General features: G+C 39.6%; 1 protein-coding gene across 1 annotated transcript in view; it reads left to right on the top strand.

Moving 5' to 3' along the window:
* LOC149218276 (uncharacterized) overlaps positions 1–17,233 on the top strand; it is a 53,922-nt gene extending 36,689 nt beyond the window's left edge. The window contains exon 2 of the mRNA XM_089383885.1: positions 16,392–17,233. Coding sequence (XP_089240011.1) covers positions 16,392–16,538 — 147 coding nt within the window. The 3' untranslated portion in view covers positions 16,539–17,233. The remainder of the gene's footprint in view (positions 1–16,391) is intronic.
* The last annotated feature ends 1,765 nt before the right edge of the window (positions 17,234–18,998 follow it).

Here is an 18,998-nt window from a genome sequence, read left to right as displayed (position 1 = left end):
CTCAAGTAATTCTTCATCTTGAATCCCTAGGGACTTCTTAAGTTGTTGTTGTTGCTCGAGAAGCTTAGCAATCTCCTTCAGGGGAACAGGTATAGTCATCTTTCCTACGACAACCCCTATGTCAATGTCAAGTTTAATTTCCTTCCCCTTTTCCTTCTTCCTGTATTCTTTCCTAGGAGGATCCTTTTTTGGATTGACCTTTGTTGGGGGATCCTTCTTGGGAGGAACTTTGGGGATGGATTCTTTAGGAGGGGCTTGCTTAGGTGATGGATCTTCCTTGGGTGATTCCTTAGGAGGTGAGGGGTCTTTGTCCTTTTCCTTTCGGGAATATTGGACCCCTTTGAATCTTCCCTGGCTATCGGAATTAAGAATGGATTCTTCCTTTTCTTCCTTAAGAGTGACCTCACTAATGGGAGGATGCGTGTATGATCCTCCTAGCAAAATGTTGAAGATGTCAGATTCTACAAGATTGACTTGCTCATCAATTTGTTCATCCTCACTTTCATCCTCTTCACTTCCCTCATCCTTAGATGAAGAATTAGGCTCAACAGCATTAGTTGGAGCCAATGTGTTTGGGATTTGAGAAGAGCTCGACCTAGCTTCTTCACTTTACTTTTTGGGAAAATGCCTTCCTTTAAGAATGCAACTTGATTTTTGGGCCTTTTCTAAGGTGGTGATTTTGTTCATGATAACCCTGTCACATGCATTGGCTTCTTCGGTGAACCTTTCCATCTTTTTTAGAATGGCAGGGAGAGTTTCTTCGTGTTGATCTTTGGAATTCTCCTTCTTGGTTTCAAATTTGTTTCTAGGGTGATCATTGATGTCAACCTTTGAAATTCGCAGGTTTTCTTCAACTTCCATTGCCATTTCTTTAGCCTCAGCCAATGTGGACAATTTCTTATCCCTCAACACATAGGTGAGGTGGCCACCCACAACTTTTATGAATTTGTCAAGGATGTTGGCTTCAGACGACTTCAAATGATCATGTATATCTTTGACTACCCTATCAAACTTTTGAATGAACTCTCACACATCTTCCCTTCCCTTGGTTATTTGGTAGAACTTTTCAATGTTGAAGGTCCCTTGGGCATTGCATGACCACCTTTTCATGAATAGCTCCTCGAATTCATCGGAGTCCTTTATGCATCTAGGGGGAAGGCTAAGATACCAATCTCTCGCTTGTCCCTCAAGTGATAAGGCAAAAAGCATCATGATCCTATCTTCATCAAATATCATTCTAGGGGACATTTGCCAGTAGAATTCTTCAATAAAACCATGGGCAGTCCAAGTAGCATCCCCTTTGAATTTGGGCAACCATTGGTTAAATTTTTCAGGTAATGGCTTGGGATCATTACTCAATTTCAAAGGGGCAAAGACACTAACCAAGTGTCTTTCACTCTTGGTCATCTTGGGTTGATCCCTTTCGGAGTCAGTGCTTGAAGTAGATGCCATCTTTGGAGATGTATCACTGACCTTCTCGAATTCGAGGAAAAGGGAGGTTCCAACAAGTGATGGAGTTCGCTTTCCCCTTTTTGCAGCAACCCTAGTTAAAGGAGGAATGTTGTTGCCTTCAAGTAAACTAGGGGATTGGACAATGAGTGGAGTTGTCAGAGGAATATTTATAAATGTCATCAATGAATCAATTCCTCAATGATTCACTAGGGAGGTAGACCTGCTTCCTCCCTGACAACGGCGCTAAAATGTTACCGCTCAAACTAGCAGGGGACCTAAGGGGGATCCCTAAAGGGCAAATGCTAGGCCAAGGGCAACAAATGGAGACTTAGCCCACTGTCACCTCAACTAAGGCTCCCTTCTATTTACAGACTTTCACCGATGGGAGGAGACCTGATATGTATGGAGTCACTAATGAATGATAAGTCAATGGATATGAGTGACCCAAACAAACCCTTTCCCAGAAAAGTTTGAAAGATGGAGCTTGCTTGCTCTCTAAGCAAGGTACTATGTATTCTAGGGAAAGGAAGAGAGGATTTTGAGGGTTAGGTTTATGGGATAAGACTTGTGAAGGAGTTCCCCAATCCCTAAAATCCTTGTTAGAATTGGTATCCCAGATGGTTCTTGAAGAATGATCTTTTAAAGGAGTGGGACCACATGGGGCCAAGTGGACCCGGTTTAGGGTATGAGGAAAGTATGAAGCAACCAATGATATTCTTACCCTAGACAAGGTGGGGGAAAGGATCAAAGAAAGAATTTCACTTGAAGATGTTGTCTTGACCCTATGAGGTACTAGCCTTGGGGATGACAGGGCAAGTTTTGATCCCGGAGGTAGGGCTTGATTTTTCTCCCAACTCCACCGGCAAAGTGGCTTCAAAATTGGAGAAGATCTAGAGGAAAGGCTAGCGCAAGAGACCCTAGGAGATCGAATTTTTTGATGGCTAGCTTGTCAGGAAATTTATGCCCTAGGTACCCCAATGTAGCTAGTCCCGAAAGGATGTGAGAAATTATGGATTTTAGTGACCACCCTTGGTAGATCAGTGCCTTAATCTTTGGGAGAATGGAGTCTATGTTGAGTAAGAGTAGGATTTCTTGGTTCCTAATCAAGGAGGTCTCAAGATCACTTCGTTTGCCTTCTAGGTCAAGAAGAAGCAACCTCGCAGCTTTTATACTTCGATGTGCAAGAGGAATGGCTTGTCAAGGTCAAATTTGCTGATAGAATTACCCCTAGGATATTTCGCTCCTATTACATTACCCATACGTTGAAAGGTGCTATAATAGAGACAAATTCCACAATTTTAAGTAATAAATGCATGCAACAATTAGCCTTAAAATAACGAAAATCCTAGTCCAACATATATGACCAAAGTAAACAAGAATAACATCAAAAGCACATACTTACATGTAATAGAGTATATCCAACCATTCACAATTGACAATAAAGAAGCTCCAAGAGAAAATAGACCAATATCCACACATCAAAACTCATTCATAAAGCTCCAATTCATCCTCTAGAAAAAGTGCGAAAATCTCAAGAGAGATAAGAGATCCCAACCAAAGTGATGATGAGCAAATGAGATCATCTCACTTGTATTTATACACAACTTAGGAGCTCGAATTTGCCTCCTTGGCCTACATAAGCCCCAAAAATAAAATAATGTTCTAATAATATAACTTTTGGTGACAAGCACACCAAACTAGCTCATAAATGAAAAAGTAAGCTTCTCAAGAGGTCAAATAATAATCTATGCATGTCGTAGGGCCCTCTAAGAGGCCTAATGAGGTCCATGGGTACCACAATGAAGAATAGGACCCTCAAAAGCAGTAGACAAGGGGTTGGTTTGTTGTAATAACCTGTGATGCTCCGAATGACATGTGGGGGCACACAAGTGTGCTCATGGGTCTCCAGAGTCCAAACAAATCGAAGATGCTTGTAGATCGCCTGCAAGGGCTTGGATCATCGTGCAAGTCCTGGATCATCTGCCAAGTGGATGGTGTAGATCTAGGGCCGGTTGGGCATGATGGATCAGGTGCATCCTCCTCGTCAAATAAGTGAACCACGAGCAATCTCTGAATGGCTGTGGGGATCCATGAAGTGCAATGCTGCTGTGGAGGCCCATAGCTCTCAACGCTCGCCCTACATGTGCCAATGTAGCCCTTTGGAGGATTAGGGCCCTTCATAGGGAGACCAAACCCAAATGGAAACCATCTGCAATCCTGCATAAGATCCAATGTGTCTCCTAGCCTTCTAGTACAACAAGTCACTAGAGAAATCGAGTAAATGAGCTTACCTAATCATGGACCACAGGTGGGGACTTCATAATGGCCTGCCCTTCCATAATGGGCTTCAAGATGTGCCAATGTCTTCTAAACTCCAAATCGGGTTAACCAAGTATCCTATTAGGTGGTTTCTACTTCTAAAGGGGATAATATAGTCAAGGTACATTCGTCAAAAGGTGGTGGCGTGTGGCAAATAGGTGAATGAAGTAGGGAATGAGAAGGGGCAGCTTTGGGTCACATGTTGGGGTACAAGGGTAGCTAATAAGAGGGAAGCCTATACTTGGGTTTATAATGTATAGGAGGGAGAAATCGTGGTACATGAGGTTCCATGACCTTGATTTTTCCTCCTTTCTTTTATGCCTTTTGCCTTTTTATTATTTTCTTTGATTAACTACTCGGGGCTCAAGGGGTTAGAGCATGATATATAAGATATAGAAGTGAATTCCCCCTTTTAAGGTGGGGCGGTTCATCGCCCACTAGGGGTTGAGACAATCATGGGTTCCTATATGATGAAGAAGGTTCATAGAACCTATAGGAACCAGGGTGGTGGCCATGATGATGGGGTAGAGCTCATGTATTGGCTTTTGCCCACGTGCTAAATGTTTTTGTCCCGACCATCTTTTGCATTTTGTGGTACATTTTCCTGTTGAATGTGGCCATATATGTTTTTAACTTTGTTTTCAGCTACATCAACTTTCCGGCTTCATTCCAGGTCATGACCCAAGGTGTGGGTAAGGGGAAGGAGCAAGCTAACCCTATGTGGACCCAATCGAGGAATGTGGAGCCAGGCGGGAGAAATGGTGGATGGGGTAATAATGAATGGAAAGAGGGTAATATAAGTGGATAAGGGAGCGGGACCATGAAACCAAAATCGGGGTTTCCTGTGAAATACCATCCCTGGAAGCAAATGGTTAGTAAAAGAGATCTCACGAGACTAGAATCCAAGGTTAATTCCTAAAAGGGGTCTAGGGGACAGAAGGAAAAACCTAGCCCATTCTTTTCGTCGAATCCCCCCATTAATCCATGCGTAGAAATGTCCATGATAAGCAAACTACAATACTCAATTTCTAAATGACAAGGCATACTTTTAGATTTGGGAGACCCACCTTCAAACATACGATCATGGCAGATGGGCGAGGGACCACATGGCTAGCAAAGGTGGCGAAGAAGATGGCACAACGAGGTAGCTTGTGGCTGCAAGGGGCTACTGGCTGAGGACCATCTTGGAGAAAACATTTCTCCTAGGGATATTACCCACAAAATGATGGGTAACATGATGAAAAGATGAGAGATGAGAAGATGAAGATGATTAAGACGAATGTCTCAAAGCCAAGGTCTAGTAAATTGGTCCTCGACAATGGCGCCGAAAAATGTTGTCGCTCAGATCGTATAGGCACCGCAACAACGACTGACATCGGGGGCTGTCACCCTAATCCCCAACCTCTCCGTTCTAGTTGTCTCCCAAAAACATGCTATGGGGGGCAAATGCTATGGAAATGAGATCATGAAGGAAAAGTTGGGAACGAACAAGTCCGGGAGACACAATTGAGTGGCCTAGCTACCTGGTTGAATTTAGCAAGATTTTAAGTATTAGATTAAATTTATATTTGAGACCAGTGCCTTATGGAGTCAATACTCTTGCTCGTTATAAAATTGAGACCAAGTAACTGGATGGACAACTACTGCTTTGATGCCTTACTAACCTATATGAAGTGCAAATCCTAAGACCTAGCTATGATGCAAAGATCTTGGTTAGTTTTAATTAAATACCTAATCTAAGTGTGACCTTCCCTTAACTGTTTTAAAGCTAGGCTCCAAGGTAGGTTGTGGGAAGGAGGCCAACAGAAAGCAAGCAAGGGCTTGATTAATGATACCTTCAGTTAGGCTCCTACCACCCGGTGCTTTCAGCGTTGCAGAGACTGTGGCTCTGATGATTGCAAGGTCACCGTGTTAACCACCGAAGAGTCACTAAGCCCCTCAAGCTAGATGAGAAGGGTTGCCCTAGAAATATATCAACCAAGTTTATGCTTGGAGGTAAGTTATTAATGCAAATTAACTTAGGATGCAATGCAAGGATGGAGAGTGAGTCTTAGGTTAAGATTTGCTTGATGATTAAGTACTTAAGCTATGATTAAATCTTGAATTGAGGAAACACGTACTTGACAATGATATTCAAAAGATAATCTTAACCATAAAAGAATGTGCCAAATTAACAAGATGGGCTCAACAAAATAAACGATTTATCAATATGCTCAAGATAGCAACAATATAAGCCAATAATAACAATTAGAGCACCTTTCTATTAGAACACTTAGCCAATGATTATTAGACAATGTAGCTAACGTTCCTTAGTTAAATTAGAAATTGCCAATGATCATTCAACCTAGGAGATGGTCAATTGAAACAAGAAGACTTACAAATCCTTAGATCTTAAAGATTAAGTACTTAAGCTATGATTAAATCTTGAATTGAGGAAACACGTACTTGACAATGATATTCAAAAGATAATCTTAACCATAAAAGAATGTGCCAAATTAACAAGATGGGCTCAACAAAATAAACGATTTATCAATATGCTCAAGATAGCAACAATATAAGCCAATAATAACAATTAGAGCACCTTTCTATTAGAACACTTGGCCAATGATTATTAGACAATGTAGCTAACGTTCCTTAGTTAAATTAGAAATTGCCAATGATCATTCAACCTAGGAGATGGTCAATTGAAACAAGAAGACTTACAAATCCTTAGATCTTAAAGTGCCAATGTAAGGTTATCTTTCAATAAGATATATTAGCAATGAAACAAGAATGAAAGTTATACCAAGGCTCTTGTACCAATTAGAATGATGAAGACCACTAGATCTTAAAAGACAAATGATGTAAAACAAGATGCTCAACAAGATGTTCCTTATCCACTGTTAACAATCTTATGAAAGTACTTAGAGCTACTTATGATATTCAGATTTTAAATGACATAATTGAGCAATTAGGACAGCAGTAAGCTACTTATGTTTCAATGATAAAAGAGCAACAAATAAGTTTATGACAGCAGTGAGCAATTTTTATGTCAAAATGTCAAAATATTCCAGATTGCTTATTTCCTTTTCTTTGCTTAGATTAGAGAGAAAACAGAGAAAGATGTACTTGTACCACTGATGTATTTCAGACCTTTGTAATGCTTATGACAGTTATCAACAAGACATGAAATGAGCCAAAGAACAACAAACCAAGTGATGTAATGGATTGTTAGTTTGCTGAGATGATTTTAGATTACCCTTATGATTGTCTTTCCACTGTTATGTAACGCTTATATGCTGCAAACATGAACCAGTGAGGGTTTTGAGAGGCAAACCAGAGAGCCCCTTGGGCTAGATGAGGCTAGGAAGTCTGCTTGGGAATTTCTTTGAGTAGACAGTCCTCATCCAAACACAAATTCTACCCTACTTCTCTGCATACAATGATGATTTAACAGTTAACTCATTTTTTTTTAATTATTGCCACAGTGACCTAGGAGAGGCAATTGGAACTTGGAAGCCAAGGTGGGGCAACACTCAGCCCTAAAGGGCTAGCGTTGAGGCAGAGGGAGGCTGCCAAGATGAGGATAAGGCCTCTTAGGCCTGCAGTGATGAGAGAGGAGCCAAAAGAGCGTCACTGCAGAGCTGGAAAGGGCTTGGCCGAGAGGGTTTTAAGGCCTATAAGGCTACTCGTTGAGGAAAAGAGGCCAAAGTGATCAGCGGCAGGGCTAACATTCAGCAAAGAGGGCTCACGGAGGGCTGGCAGAGGAGAAATAAGGGCCTGTGTTGAGGATAGAGAGCAGGGGAGAGGGTTAAGAGGGCTGCGACAGGCTTTGGAGGAATAAGGCAGGGGCAAAGGGATCTAGGCCGATGACGGGAGAAGGAGGCAAGCTGTCAGGGCTAGGAGGGTCTGCTCAGGCCAGCGAGCAGAAGGAAGAAGCTACAGGGGTTACGACCAGACTTGAAAGGGGCTGATGACAGAGGAGGTCCAGAACAGGCAGCCACAGTCTTGGAGGAGGAGGAAAATGCTGCCACAAGGAAGAAAAGGGCCACGCTTGGGCAAGGGGCTCTAAAACTTCTTGAAATCCTCATAGAACACAAAACAATTGCTCCAGATCTTAAAATTTATCCACAAATGATCACAAAACTTCTTTGGAGGCTGACTTTTCTCCTTGAGCTTGGAGGAGCAATAGATGGTGGATCTTGCCTTCCTAGGCCTAGATCCACCTCTAGAAACCCTCTAAAATTTTTCCAAGGGTTGAAACCCTCGAAAAATCTTCAGATCTAGCTTGAAGTTCACTTGCACAAATAAAATTTCAAAAGCCCAAAACCCCAATATATACTAAAAATTAAAATAAATCCTAAACCTCAAAAACCCCAGCTACAAACAAGGGTTAGAAAAATAAAATTATCTACAAAATTTTTATTTTACTATATTCACAATGATTTATGGCTCTTATAAGTAGATCTATTCATCAATGCACAACAAATAAAATAGATGAGTGGTAATTTAAATGGATGAGCAATGGCCAAGATCTCTGTAGAACGAATTGTCAAATAAGGCTTGAAATTTAACAAAGTAGACTCTTAAGCTTTCTTGTCTTGGGAGTTGGCTGGTCTAACCGAAGACTTTCCCTCACGCCCAAGATCTAAATCCCTGAAGTCTCTACACACTTAAGATCAAGTTATTAGATCAATAGGGGCTAAATAAACACCATAACCCTCAAGATCTAGAGATACCTGCTAGATCAATCAAGTTAAAATGCTTCTCTAAACCCAGTAACTAATGCAAGGTACCTGTGCAAATGGTTAATCCAATCAACTGGCTAAAGAAATAATAACTTATAAAATATTATTCAATAGAGCAAAAAGAACATGATCCAAAAATTTACCACAAGAAGTAGAAGAGGAACACCACCATGAATAAACCCAATTTTTTTAATTATTTCAGAAAAAATTACAGCAGCAGGGCTTGACTCAGAGCTTCTATACAAAATTTTCTTTTCACTTGAGAAACAAATGGCTTCTAATTTATAGATAAATCTTCCAAGTGAAAAATAACAGCTAGTTGGCTTGATCACCATCAGAATAATCTCGACCGTTGATAAATGTTTGATCATTTTTTAATATTCACCGTCGAAATTTTTTATTTTTGAGGAATTTTCCAATTTTTCATTCAACCCATTTTTTTATTAGCCCAAAAATAATTATTTTGAGATAATTTCCTAAAAAATTTGACTTGACTTAACCACCAAGGCCTAAGGGTCCATTTTTTCTTGAAATTTCCAATATTCCCTTTGTGGGGGACCTCCAAAAATTAATTTCTTTGATACCCACGAATTTTTCCACGTGGAGAATTTAATTTCTCTAAGAATTTAATTTTGAATCTAATTAATTAAATTTTTGGATTAGGATTTTAATTAATTTATTTTTTTGCCAGAAAATTTAATTATTTGATACTTGAGGGGATTAAATATTTTTTCCACTCTAATATTTTAGCCATGGTGTCTAAGTATGAAGGACCATGCACTAAAATACTTTTTACATAAGATAATTACATTTCAATTCTCAAAGGGGGAACACTCGTTCGTTATAGACCCTCAACTTATTACCCAATTTGTGACTCAATATGATCTAGTAGACCAAGTGATTTGTAATAAAATAATTTAGCCAATTAACTTAAGTTATTTCCAAATCACTTTTACATAAGACTTGACTAAAACACTAGGACTCACTTAAGATTTTGACGATAAATTCCATCCTAGCTTTGGGTGAGGATGGAGGGAAAAACTCTGTCGATCATCCGTGTTTAGAAACACAAATGAATCAGTGAGACGAAAAACTTTCTAGGATGAAATTTGTCGCCAAAATAATAGATTTATCTAAGGTGTTACATACATATATGGCCTTATTAGCATCATTTACATTAAAATTTTGCAGAATGGGTTTACAACTCTAATAAACTGACGACTGATGATGATGAATCCAGGATATCTGACTGCGCGAACATGATGAAATCATTTGCAAAAATGTGTACTGCTATAGGGTAGTTGACACAGAGTGGTCAACAGACATCATCGACCCCTAGCCCTGGACCTTATTCACTTTGTTGTCTACATGATCTTTTTATACATGTTTATGAGACTATCCTATTATTGTATCCTCTTTTACTTAATTTCATTCTATCCTAGATTTAGCTTTGGCATTTTTCTAGGAGTTGCGTTTGCACTCCCACATTGTACTTGTGCCAACGTTGCACGAAGCGGGGACGAAATGGTGACATTTTTTGGAAGCTGGGGCGCGAAAGCGTCATTTTCCAAAAATCTAGGAAGCGAAGCATCTCAGAAGCATCTAGTATATATATTTATATACTTTTTTTGCATTTATATTCAAAACAAACATTTGAAATACCTAATTAGTTGTAGAAGAGATGAAAACATGCATATTTTTACATAAATCAAGATAGATATGGCATCCATGATTCCATTGTACATCAATGATTAATTATTCGAGCATCAACCATCTATATTCTAGCAATTATAACATACATCAATTTTTTAAGCATATTATAAAACATAAAACATTTAAGCATATTATAAAACACAAAACATTTAAGCATATTATAAAACATAAAACATAAAACATATTATCTAGCAAGTGAGCAACTGTCAACATTAGTCATGTCCAAAATTCAAATAATAATGTTTACAAAATAGGCCACTTGGCCACCACCAAGACAAAAAAGTTCAAATTCACAACACATTTACAAGTCTAATGATTAATTTATGACAAAAGTAGTAAATTGTGAATATATCTACTAATCTCTCCTCCTTCCACCATGAAGAGTACGTGGCGGTGGGCCTTCATGTGGTGGCAATGAAGAAGATGGTGCCTGTGAAAGTTGTGGCACTGAAACTGATGAAGATGAAGCCCCTGCTGTTGATGTTGAACCATGGAACCTGGGAACCAAGGGACCAGATGGGGGTGGCATCTCAACTCCATCATCATCATCATGGAATTGCTCAAAAAATTCATACCCAAAAAAACCACTAGTTAACAAAAAAAATAAAAAATAGGAATTAGAGAAATGATTTATAAGCGAAATTTACACATTTGAATTCAATGGACATACCACTTATTGATTGAATTTTGAAATTCATACCACAATGGAAATACCTGGATAAGAGCATCCTCTAATTGCTCTAATCGCAACACTCCATCCTCCAAATTGGGCTCTTTTGGATTCTTGTCCCAAACCTTAAGGTCTTTATTAGTCTTTGCATCATCACAGTAATGGGACAATAATCGCAAGTTGTAATGAACATAAACCAAGCTCTCTGCCTGGTCTAAACTCAACCTGTTCCTTTTAACACTGTGGATGAAAGAATAAGAGCTCCAACACCTCTCTGCGGAAGAAGTGTTTACCATCTGTGATATCACCCGCAGTGCCAAAGTCTGTAGAAGTGGAGTAGCACCTCCATGCATGTTCCACCACTCAAGAGAAGAAAAACTCATGCATGCTCCTAAATGGACCAGTGCTAAGCGTATAGTTGCTCAACTGTTTCTGTACCATGGCAGCCTCCTCATCAGGGACTAATTTATCCAATGCAATCATATATTTTTCTAGAACCTCTGGATCTAGGTGTGGTTTTCTCCTGCTCCCCCTTGGTGCTGGTGTTGAAAGCCATGATGGATGATAGTATTTAGGTGTCAAAACATATGCTAATGCATGCAGTGGAACATAGCATATCCCATCGTTTTTCCACCTCTGCACGAATATAATTGTACAAGGTGATGTCTCTAGGCTCAACAATGTCTTTAATCTGCCCCAACATGCTATCCATTTGCTCATACACCTCCCCAATTATTGGCCGATCTGAATTTGCAAACTTGATCATGTAATAAATTGGTTTGGTGAATTGCAAAACATATTTAACTTGTGACCAAAAGAACATGTCAAGAATAGTGTCCTTGGCTATGTTAGCACCATCTCTATCAGTGTTAATTTCCTCCCATGATTCAGAGGTCACCATATTAGTTAAAGCTTGTCTCACCTTCACTAGCCACCTAAAGGTGAGGTAATAAGTTGCAAATCTTGTTTTTGAAAGTTTAAGCAACTGCAACTTGGAGTAAGTGCCATAGAAGTAATTTACCCTTGTATGCCCTGCGATAAATTTAATGCATTGCTTCCCTCTCTTGTAAATCTCATTAATCCACCCACATTCTTTATGCTTCACAATATCATCCATCAAAAGGTTCAATGAGTGCACCAAGCACCCAAACCAAAAGATGTGCGGATGAGTACGCTCAATAAATTTTCTTGCTGCCTTACAATTTGTTGCATTATCTGTGATCACTTGAACCACATTATTAGGACCAACATCTCTGATTGATTGCAATAGGAGATCTGCAATGTTTTGGGAACTTGCACTGATGGAGGAGGAGTCATGACATGTAATACATGCTGCATCACTAGTAGAAACACCAAGAACATTTATCAAATGTTGGTTTCTAATATTTGTCCCCCCTATCTGATACAATGGATACCCCACAATCCACCCACTCATTTGTAAAACGTGTCAAAGCTCTTTGAACCTTTGCTTTTTTTCTTTCTAATAACATTGTTCTAGCTTTCTCATAGTTGGGGGCCTTGTATCCTTTTGGGGCTTCATTGATGGCCTTTACCATTTCATGCCAATAGGGAGAGCGAAGCACATTGAATGTTACACCGCAAGCACAAAGAAAATTGGACTGTCTTTCCATCCACATCATTCTTCCCAGTGACATTCAGGAAATCCCCTATTGTTCTTTTAACTCCAGAGCTTGCAGAAGTACCATGAGGAGATGAGCTACCAAATCTAGAGGTTGCACATGATTTAGACTGAGTTTTTTGTTTCTTGCTTTTTTGTTGTGCAACCTCCTCTATTTGGATGTATTTTCTTCTTTGTTCAACTAAAATGTTTAGGCAAATTTGTATCCCCACAACACCCTTCTTCTCAGCGCTATCCATCACCCCACAAAGATGCCATCTCACACGGGTATATGAACCACTAAATGGTTTTCCTCCATGACAACCACGAAGGCACAAAAATTTGTAGCTTCCACCACCTTTTCACCCTTCAAGTTTGGTCACATAGTTCCACAAGGGTGTCAATGCAACTTTCCCCTCTAGTGTTTCAGTGTTCCCTTCAGGTTCATCCCCTTCCTCCTCACCATACATTGGGTCACTCATATGGGGACCACTATCCTCTTTTTCTTCTTTCCTTCTATTCTTAATCCCCCTTGCCATCGTGAAAACCAAAAGTGGAATGATACATAGAAGCCAAAAGAACACCATATTGGAATATGAATATAGGTGGTGGACAACCTGCAATTAAATGAGCAAGAAGAAAGAATGGGAAAAAGTAGGAGAGGGAGGAGAAAAATACAAAAAACGATGACAAAAAAAGGAGGGAGTATGGGGTTTGCACTTACCTCTTTAGCTCTTATAGATGGAAGCCCTTCTTTACTCCTCCAAGCTCCTCCTTCTTCACTCCTCCAAGCTCTCCTCAAGTCTCTCCTCTCTTTCTCTTCTCCAAGCTCTCTTATCTTCTCTTCTCCAAGCTCTCCAAAAATACAAGTGAGCAAATGAGAGGTGAAAGAGCCTTTTAATCCCTTCACTCCCTTCCCTAACCCAACTTAGACCCACCCCCAAACACTAGATAACAAAAAAAAAAAATCTCTTTTGTGGGGCCGCACGGCAGAACCAGCGGGCTGCCCACGGACTCGGTCGCAATCCATACGGATCCGGCCCCGAAACGTGGCATTTCGGCTGGGTGATTCGTTGCCCAAAACGCGTCCCGACAACTCCAAAACGCGGACCGGGCCAGACGGTTCCCACAAAGAAGGAAGTGGGTTTTCCGTCCCAATCCGTGTTTTGGAATTTCTCGGATGCATTTTGGGCGGCGGATCACCCACGGATCCATAGTGGTCGCGTTTCGGGGTTTTGATTTTGGGGGGGGGGGGGGGGGGGCGTTTCCTGCAACACCGACTCGTACTGGTTGTATTCTTTAGTCCCATTGACCTATTTATGGTCATTCGTTGGACATTAATAAAATTATCTCATCTTATTGCTAAAATTGCCAACCTTTTGCTTGAATCAGGCATGGAAGCTTGCTTATGCTTGGGGTTGAACATATCTATACAGCTCTCCACTTCTGTAAGCTGATAATATTTTCAAACATAGCCACCTTTCCTTTGTAAGAAGTAACTTGTGACACTTTTCTGTCCACAGTGTGTTGGGGGTGTGTTTTCTTGACCAATTGGCAAGTGAAGGGATTAATGCCATCCGTAAAGAAAGATGAAACACAATCAAGGGAAAGGCTAAAGGAAACAAACAAATAGTACAATTTAGTGGTTGAAATGAAAAGCGTGTTATGGACTACAATATCATGGATGCTCCTATCAAGGCTGGTTATACCAATGGGGAAGCCACAAATTTAAGGCCGCTTGACTATACCAAAATACATAACTAGGCAAATACTCAGGCCACTCAGATTATGCTATGTATTAAATTATTGGTTAAAGGAAAATTCAAAGACTTTTATTGCAATTTGCTCCTTTATTCTTTCTGCCTATTTTCTTCTGCTTCAGGGTAAATTGAATTGGAAATACTCTCAGATGGATGAACCTTTGGAGGAAGGAAGGAGTTGAGGCATCTTGTTAGTTTCATGGGACGTTTGTACAATGCCAGGGAAGACTGGAGGGCTCAGCTTGACTAATATTTGTGATCAAGGAGCAGTGTTGGCAGCTTAATGGTTTGTCAGGGCTATGGGAAAGGTCTTCTGGCAGATTCTTGTTTGTTAACAAATACAAACGCTATCCATATAGGTGGGATACATCATAAAAGGCCCTTTGAGGATCTATTTGATGTAGTTGATGCTTTCACTTTGTCATTTGGGTGAGATAAGAGAATTTAGAGCAAAATTAACAACTCAGATTCACCCAGAATTAGCATTTTTGGCAAGGATGTAGACTCTCTTGATATTGGAGCCAAGGCAGATATGCTGGAACCTAACTTACCAGGATGCGGATACGAATCCATCAGATTTTGAAAAGTAGGGATCCAGATATGGTGGGGATATGTCAAGTACAACAAATATAATAATATTTTTAAAATTAAAAAAACATATTAAGAGTTAAGAATCAAAGCCATTCATTAATCACAACATTAGAACTGAGATCATTGGACGCTGTCAACTAGAGACACAAGGGGGTCCCATATCACTGCTCAAGATTGAGTCACTATGAAAAACAGTGTTCAGTGTCTTGTGTTGCAAGTGGGGCAGGGTTATCTTATAGAATATTTTAAGTGGTTATGGTTCAAATAAGTATGCCAAAAACCTAAAATAAAATAGAAAAACCTAGAATTATGTCAAATTTTCCTTGGGATCTGTGTGGTGACATTGAATGTCAGAGTCAGTGGTTCTGCCTCCAAAACTCAGGGGCTGCATCTGGACTATTTGGATATGCCTAGCTGGCACATCCGATGTGGATCTTGGTGGATCCATATTAGTATCCACAGATCCATGGATCTAGGGTCAGGACCCTGCGAATCCATAACATAGGCTGGCACTCCTTCCTTATGTAAGAAATGGTAGCCAGTACAACTGTAGCCTGAACTGATGATGTAACAACTTGAAGTGCCCTTTGTCATTCAACAAGGTAATACAACATGTTTTTTCTCTCTGACAAAAAATCTTCTTTAATTTGGGGAATGGATTGATGATCTTGCAGCATTATAGAGGAATATAAAACACTAGTTTTTTTTTCCTTAGAAAATACATCTCTGGGAAACCCTTGGGTACTTCCCCTTATTCCAAGGATAGTACCCAGTGTAATGTGGGCTGTCTAGACTATTGTACGCTGACCTGGTAGGGACATCAAGTGAGGCCCACATATGCCAGAGGCAGCCAGTGCGGGGCTTAACCCTGAGACCTGCTTCCTGTTCCCATCTTTGAATTGCTTGAGCTAGCCCATCAGGCTATAAAACACCAGAAGACTGATGTCTTTTTTCCTATGGAAGTGGAGATACCTTATGAATTTTAACAGCAATGTTTTTTCATTTTCATTTAGGTGAAATAAGAGTGTTTAGAGCAGAATTCACCCAGAATTAGCATTTTTGGTGAGCATGTAGACTCTAGTGAGATTGGGCCGAAGACAGGTATGTTGGCACTCCTTGCTTACGTAGCAAGGGGTAGTCAGCATAAGCACAGCCTGGATCAATTGTTAAATATTTTGATGTACCCTTTTTTGTTCAGCAATGATACAGTATGCATTTCCTCCCCTATAAAACACTCTTTAGGTCTCTGCAGCTGTTGGCAATAAAATGACCAAACATTCTTTAAGTTTGTGCTTAAATTCAACTCGTCCAATTGGAATATTGTTGTCTAGTTTATGAATGGTTTTAGTTTTCCTTTTCCTGGGTGGAGGTCATGAAATTCTTGTTGTAACTTTCCATGTGTTATACTGTAAGCAAAGTGAGAAATGTTTTATTTATGCACTATTGTACACTTCGTATGAGTTTTATGATTATAGCAACTTTATATTCTTGATTGTTACTTTTTGATAAGTCCTGCTCGTATGATTTCCTTCTTCAACCAGGTAGCTGGATTAAGAGCATTAACAAGCAAAATGCACATGAAGATAATGTTAAAATGGATGAAGGAGAGACAGATGCTGAAAGTGATTTGCAATCCGAATGGCCCATATATGCCATTTGTATATTCCCTTGGGTCCACAAAGCCTTAAACACAATCGGTGAATTGAGCATTTGGATATCGAAATTTGTTGCAAGCGATTTTGTTATGAATGGATATAAATATCATACTTGCAAATGCTTTTGAAGTAGGCTATATGCAAGCAGTTAAGTTTCCCACATAAAGAATTGCTCACAATATTTCATGTATGTCTACCTTGTATTATTTGGCAAGCATGTCTAGGTGATTCGAGATTCGGAAAATCTTAAAATAGTATGTTTATAATATATATAGGACGAATGAAGTCTTTTATCATTGGAGGTTTGCAACCAAATATTAGTCTGTTGAATATATGTTTAATCAAAAACTATATATAACCACTGTTGTTTCTCTTGGCAGTGTATATGACAAGATCTGTGGAAATTCTTCCAAGTTGTTGATGCTTAAATTATATTCTGCTATACAGAGTGTGACAGTTTTCTGGCCCCATGCAATATGGTTTGCAATATAACAATGCCGAGAAAGAAATTTCTTGCAGAAAGGAAAGTGAAGATGTTTTGTGTAGTGTTCTTATATCTTCATCATGTTGAGTTGCTACTGGGAAGGATTGAAAAATTTAGTGGTTTCCAGTTTAGGTGGGGTGGGAGTTTATATTGTTTTATCTTCTTTCCTTGGAACACTGTGTCTACATTATTTTTTCTAGCTGTTTCTCAACGTATTAATTAAAGTAGACATTTTCTTTGAACCTGTCTAAGGAATCTCAAAAGAGAACAATCCTCCTTCATGCCTTTGTATGATTTTCAAAATTAGTTTAAGAGAGTCTATTTGTGAGATTTTGATCTGGCCAAGAGCATGGCTATTATTAGGTCGTTTTTCTGATTTACATGGAAGGATTGTCTGTGTATGAAAATGACGGTTTTGTACATTCTAGAGCTTTTAGAGATCTGTATAAAATGAGTGATCGAAAGCATAAAAGATTTCCGAAAAATACTGATTTTTGAGGTCCCACCAGGCTGCAAGTGTTGTAATTAATTATAGTTAACTCCAAACAAAAATTAAGGAATCCCCAATATTCCTGCAAAAAATTTAGGCGGCAAAGAATGTGCAGTGACCCTTTTATTTTATGTAATTTGATGATTTCCTTTCAATCAGCAATTCATGGCGAAGTAACATAATACCTGTTAACCATTGTCATTTTTCAGAAGGTTTCACTTCAATTTTAATCAGTAAAGGCAGGTGGATTGTTGAAAAATTAGGGTGAGGAAATATCTTAACAACTGTCCCTCCCTCTCTAGAGATGGGGCAATATGTTCTCAAAAAATGTTTTCTTGTTTTGGTGGAAGCATCTATTTTGTGTGCACTCTTATCGTGAGCAGCCGTGAGAAAAATGGGGCTCATTAACAGATCTATTGCGTCAGGGCTACATTTATTTTAAAGAAAAAGGAAAATAAGGCACATAAAATATTAAAAAGCCTATGACTTCCATTTCTAAGGACCTATGATATCCATTTGGGATGTGCGTGTGGCGAGGTTGAATGTCACTGGATCTGCCTGCAGGATTCAGGAACTGTATACGGATTATTTGTATATGCCTAGCTGGCATATCTGATGTGGATCTTGGCAGATCCATATTGGGATCCACAGATCCATGGATCTAGGGTCAGGACCCTGCAAATCTGTGCATAGGCACTCCTTGCTTGTGTAGGAAATGGTAGCCAGTACAACTGCACCTGGACTGATGATGTAACAACTTGAGGTGCCCTTTGTCTTTCAATAATGTAATACAGGATGTGTTTTCTCTCCAATAAAAATTTCTTCTTTAATTTTTTGGGGAATGGCTGGATGATCTTGCAGCATCATGGAGGAAGCACTTTTTTTCCTTGGAAAATACATCCCTGTGAAACTCTTGGGCACTTCCCCTCATTCGAAGGATGGTACACAATGTAAAGTGGGTTCTAGGATGGTACACAGTGTAAAGTGGGTTGTGTAGCTAATGTATGCTGACCTGGTAGGGACATCAAGTGAGGCCCACATATGCAGAGGCAGCCAGTGTGGGGACTTGACCCTGAGACCTCCTGCATGCTATTCACATCTTTGAACCACTTGAGCTAGCCCACCAGGCTATAAAACACCATTAGACTGATAGATGCCATATGACTTTGAACATGAATGTTTTTTCATTGTCATTCAGGTGAGATAAGAGTGTTTAGAGCAGAATTAACATTTTTGATGGGCATGTAGACTCTATTGAAATTGGGGCCAAGGCAGCTATGTTGGCACTCCTTGCTTATGCAGGGAGGGGTAGCCAGAATAAGCACAGAATGGACCAATGGTTAAATAACTTATGTACCCTTTTTTGTTCAGCAATGATACAGTATGCATTTCCTCTCCTAGAAAACATCCTTTACGTTTCTACGTAAGTCAACTCATCCAATTGGAATATTCTTGTCTAGTTTAGGAATGGTTTTAGCTTTCCTTTTCCTGGATGGAATTCGTGAAATTCTCGCTGCAG

This window comes from Pinus tabuliformis, chromosome Q, assembly GCF_031772625.1.
Source record: "Pinus tabuliformis cultivar Carrire ecotype Pingquan chromosome Q, CPIR1, whole genome shotgun sequence".
Taxonomy (NCBI): domain Eukaryota; kingdom Viridiplantae; phylum Streptophyta; class Pinopsida; order Pinales; family Pinaceae; genus Pinus; species Pinus tabuliformis.
Note: the sequence above shows the minus strand (reverse complement) of the source record. Positions and strands in the feature narration are given on the sequence as shown.